At 40.0% G+C, this 5,587-nt stretch overlaps 1 protein-coding gene across 1 annotated transcript; it reads left to right on the forward strand.

The window, feature by feature from the left end:
- The first annotated feature begins 652 nt into the window (after positions 1 to 652).
- LOC148029924 (peroxidase 66-like) lies at positions 653 to 3,065 on the forward strand. The gene is made up of 4 exons (XM_087687153.1): positions 653 to 1,100; positions 1,315 to 1,503; positions 1,723 to 1,885; positions 2,108 to 3,065. The coding sequence occupies exons 1-4, from the start codon at positions 741 to 743 to the stop codon at positions 2,530 to 2,532; spliced, it is 1,137 nt and encodes a 378-aa protein (XP_087543279.1). The 5' UTR covers positions 653 to 740; the 3' UTR covers positions 2,533 to 3,065.
- The last annotated feature ends 2,522 nt before the right edge of the window (positions 3,066 to 5,587 follow it).

The following is a 5,587-nucleotide window of genomic DNA, read 5'->3' on the forward strand; positions in this document are numbered from 1 at the left end:
CTTACTACATCATAGTGTGCTCATTTTGTGATACACATGATTTGATTATATATGTAGCCAATTCATAAGCACTCTCATTTTCTTACCTTTGTGAGACTTGAGCTTTTTCAACCATGATAATCCTATATCACAAGGATAGTATTTATATCATTGTATTCCTACCATTTATCTCTCTAATATGATTAGTTTTTCTCTAGTATGATTAGTTTTTCTTTAGTATGCACTAGTGCTTTTTGTTTTTCCAAAGTATGATTCCAAAAGAGGAGGTCAAAGCTTCGAAGGTGATGGGGATCGAGGCTTCGAATTAGTTAAACGTGGGTGTGCGTTGAATTTGCAATGATCGAGGACGTTGTAGGTTGGCATGAAATGTATTTTTGCAGGACGTCTCCCCAACCACATTTGGTATCGTAAGAAGGCCTCAACAAGATCATTTCTATTGAGGATTAAGGCTAGCTAGGGCACTCAATATTGCAGGCTGGCCGTCGTTGTCTCACGTGTGTTGTTAACTGATTGGCAGCACACGAGTTACGATCGGAAACCAGAGAGCCAACGTCAATCGTACATAAAGTGGACATGAAGGCAAGCTCCGAGCGGGGCGCCACGACTCATATAAAGAGAGACCCAGATCGCAATATTATAGACGTGAAGTGGATATTAGACTTGTACATGTAACATACCGCACATCCATAATTAGACGGCCTAGTGCTCATAATATCTTCTACGACTTATCAGTGTTATCAATGGCTAACCATCAGCTTCTGTCAATGAATAGCACTGCTAAGCATAATATGCCAGGTGCATCCGTTGTGCTTCTCATTGCCGCTGCCTCCTTTCTCTTCGGCATGATCCACCTAACCGGTAGCAGCACAGCTGCAGCTGCTGATCATCAACCCAGTCCTGTCCATGCAGCCACGTCGTCTCCTTCCACAGGATCGAGTATAAGTAGTACTGATCCGCCATTGCTGAGAGCAGATTACTACAAGCACAGCTGCCCCCATGTCGAGAAATATGTCCGCCACGCAGTCAAGAAAGCAACCAAGCACGACCCCAAGGCCCCTGCCGGGCTTCTGCGCATGCATTTCCACGATTGCTTCGTCGAGGTAATGATTGTATACTGTTACTCGATTTGAGTTGTATCGCTAGCTCGATCGAGGTACGTAACATCGTAAAATTATCTGGACTGTACAGTTGAACTTAAGCCTGAAATTTGATAAATTGACGCGAGGTACTCAACTTATAAACCTTCAGTTGCAAGGCGCTTATCATTTATTGCGCAGCAATTATCGTCTGATCGTCTTTACTAAATCGCTCCAGGGTTGTGATGGGTTCATACTAATCGATTCTACGGCCAACAACACTGCTGAAAAGGATGCCCCTCCAAACGTCTCTTTGCACGCCTTTTACGTCATCGACAATGCTAAGGCGGAGATTGAATCAGCGTGCCCGAATGTGGTGTCTTGTGCCGACATCCTTGCCATTGCTGCAAGGGATGCCGTGGTGCTGGTACTGTCTCAACAACTGATCCTTTTCTTAAATTTTGGTTGGCTATAGCGTGTAGTACGTCTCTTCTGCTGAAGATTAATGCAATGATCATAGCTTTCAACACCGCTAATTCTGACAGCCAGACTCTATCTAACGCTTGTGCCACCCCGAATTACTCGCATGCTATATTGGCAGCTCGTATATTCTGCTTCCTAAAATATCGTTCATACATGTTTGTAGTCTGGAGGGCCACATTGGTCTGTTCTTAAAGGACGCAAGGATGGAAAGGTTTCAAATGCATCAGCAACAAGAAGTCTGCCGGCTCCAACGTTCAATGTGTCCCAACTCATACAGAGCTTCTCCCTTAGAAACCTTTCAAAAGTGGACATGGTGACCCTCTCAGGTAAGTAGATCGGTATTGGTTGTTTTGCTGAACAGCACTGCTCTAGACGATTAAGAATCATGTTTACTCTTTCGTCATCCTCTTCCTAACTTTTGGCCTCACCATTGCACATCTTTTACCTAATCTATATGACTAGCGCTTTTTCCTTTGTCGAGGCTGACAGTAATGGAGTAGGACATTAATCATTTCACCATAACTCTAATTCCGTCTGCACAACTGCAGGAGGACATACTTTGGGCTTCTCCCATTGCTCTTCATTCAACACAAGGCTCTTCCACTTCAACAGCGTCGATGAGGTTGACCCCACCATCGACGACACATTTGCCCTCAAGCTTCGCAGGAGCTGCCCCGAGCATAGCAAAGACCATGCAGCGGGGGCATTCCTCGACTCAACTGCCACCAAGTTTGACAATCGCTACTATGTGGACGTTTCACAAGGAAGAGGAGTATTCTCCTCCGACCAATCCCTCTTCTCACAAGAAGTAGACCCGGAGATCAAGGCTTTGGTGTTGGAGTATGCCCGCAATGAGACTGCCTTCTTCCACAACTTTGTTACCTCCATGGTGAGCATGGGCAATGTTGGCATCAAAACAGATGTTGATGGGGGAATCCGCCACAATTGCCATTTTGTGAATCCAGTGCCCTAAACTATCAAGCACCACCAATCTGTGACTACGTTGTTCGGATACAAAATAATCTCTCATGAAGAGTTGTTTTGCCTTGCCTTGGAAGTCACTCTCGCATCCATAGTCTATCCAAACAATCCAATCTCTTTAATTTGATGTTCTTTCAAAGGCCACCCTTTTCGTTAGGGTCACTATTTTAGTGAGGTAGAAAGAACCTTATTGGGACTAGTGTAGTATCCGCATATGTGACATTTGCATGAGCCTTCCTATGGTAGACACGTTAAAAGTGGACCACCAATAAGTATTTGATGCACTCTTATATGCATCACTTCTTTTCTTCTGCCTTTTTCCACGACGCATCTCACAACTGCAAGCATCCTTCATGACCCTCAAGCTTACCCAACCACCTTTTTCACTGAACCTGTGATTCCTAGTTTGGTGATGAATATCTGAACTCTCGTGCGTGTAAAGAACTACGTGTGCATAATATAAGGTACTCTCTCAAATGCACGTGCATTTAAGATTTATTGCATATAGTTGCAGTGGGTATCATGCGGTGCTAGTACTCAATGATGGTGTAAAATGTGCATCAACCCGACCCTTGGCATGGAAGTAATTGATAAAATCAAGAGACAACCCCAGAGTGTAGTGCATTTGACAAGTCTAACATGAAGTGCTTGTGAGTCCAAAATTGTCGTGTAATGCAAGAATATTAGCAAGGAAATATACTTGTTTCAAAATGTTCAGTAGCTACCAATTAACTCTAGGTTGAACGTGTTCAGAAAAACTCCAATCTCGATCAAGGCTATCAAGTTTTCACACTCACAAATCCAAACAAAATGAAAAAGAGAAAAAAAATCTAATTTAGACAAACAGAGAAAGACTAGCTAGAAAATAATAAAACGAATATTCACACAAACAACTAAGCTACAAAATCCTTCCAATCTAAAGTTTTTCTAAAGGGTTTTCAATTTATGTGAAAGTGCTTGACAAGATTTCTTTTCTATTACCTTTTTACATCTTCGGTTTGTAGATGGAGAGTGACTAAGAGGTGCATTATTAAGTATAATGACTCTTAATGGTTTGGTTTTTGCTACTAGGGTTAATACAAATTAGAAAAACATTATGCTGGTTCATTCCCATTGTAGCAACGTATAAGAGCCATTGGTGCGTATGAAAAATCACCTAAGTGAAATATGTGGATATTCAATATGAGATACCTTCTCCCTAATCCCTAGAGAGTTCCCCAAATAGTTGACCAAAGCCCTTAACTCCTAGGCACATCACCATATAGTCCCCCCTTCCAAGAAAATTAGACTTAGTTGGACGTCAAAGTTCTAATTCTATTTTGGGAGAGTGGAAGCATTTGGAGGGTCATCATCCTAATAGAAATCTTGTGCCCATCTAAGAAGAGTGACTTTGCAATCTATCAAAAAAACGAGTAGCCAACCCTCCACTTAGTTCATGGGGAGTTCCATTGCCTCATGGACTAGTGCACTACCATTCTGTGTTTGCCTAGGGATATATTAGCTTGGGTTCTATCCTCTCAAAGGTGGTAACACTCTAATGGCCCTTCATAGAGTTAGGAAGCTAGGGACTTATCAATTCTACCTATCGATAGAGATTGACCGTTGCAATCGGACGCACCCACTTTTCTCAACATTCTACTTTAATATTCTAAAGACTTTTTGCTATTGTGATATGAAATATATAATTAGTGCTCTCTTTTTTCCCACATTACACAATGTTCCTTGGCACATCCCTATTCGAGTGGACAAAATTTTCCAACCAAGGATGGAACCTTCTAATCCCAAGAGACTAGGCTATATGTAGCATAACTCTCTTCAATATCTATGGGAGATTTATGAGATGAAAGCTCTCATGCTCTCATGCACCTCAACTATAGTCCTACATATTACCACTTAATCCTTTGTACTGCAAGATACATGAGTACTCTCTCTTACATACTCATATCCCACAACATGATGAACCTCATCCCTCAATGTCACTGCCCAACATCCATAACATGCTTATGACTTGTTGGCTTGGGTTTTCCCTTTAATGGTCATTTGCATTAGACAGTTTTTCTTTTTATGGTGCAAGATCGATCATAACATTGAAAAGAAAAGCCTTTTCAAAATTATTAACAATTTTTAAAATGTGTACCATGATATGTATAGTTCTATCCTCTCTTCATTCACTTAAATTCTCCTAATAAGAGTCTTTAAGCCTTCTGGCTAAGGGTTTCTTTAATTTTTAGGGTTTCACTTTAGGGTTTTCAAGTGACACTATTCCTAATTACTTTACTCTTGTGAACTTTGAAGCCTTCAAGCTACTTTATGACCTTTCTTTTGGCTTATGGGTTATTCTTATCAATCTTACGTTTTTTGTATTTAGGCTAGCATACATTGTTTTAAGATCGGTTCTAGCCTATATTGATCTACTTTAATGGTTCTAGCTCTATTTAAAATATAGAGAGCTTTTCCATAATCAAGAGATTAATTGTACCTAGTAAAAATACTTACATATAATCTTTATAAACCACTGCCACATATGAATACTATACTGGCAAAATTTAGTATGAAAATTTGGGTGGAATTGTTTAAGAATGTGGAACCCCATCATTGGAATACACATCGGTATAAGATCTATCTCAATATGGTTATATAAATGTTGGAATATCCAAAAAAATGTACACAAAAATTTCATGGGTATATACTAGTGCTTATATTGAGGATTATTCCAATGTGTGCAAAAAAGACTACTAATGCATATACCAAAAGGTACAGTGAAAATAATTAGCAAGGATTCGGTCCCTTTCAAATGGCTAGACCCCTCAAATCCATGTGTGATATTGTGTTAAACATGGAATAATATTTCGACCTGCACACTTCTTCTTTCAGTAATAAAAAATTATACACAATAGCATAACTTAACATAATGGCATCTTGAAGCATAATATAAGAAAAAACCAAAAGTGACCAAATAGGATTGTTCTTTGTATTACAATATGTACATAAATGTAGAGAAAGCTTTGAAAGAGAAACTTTACCTTACATACAAATTATGAGAACTA

This window comes from Lygodium microphyllum, chromosome 10 (genome assembly GCF_053477565.2).
Source record: "Lygodium microphyllum isolate KBCC chromosome 10, Lygodium_microphyllum_v1.1.10, whole genome shotgun sequence".
In the NCBI taxonomy this organism is placed as follows: Eukaryota; Viridiplantae; Streptophyta; class Polypodiopsida; order Schizaeales; family Lygodiaceae; genus Lygodium; species Lygodium microphyllum.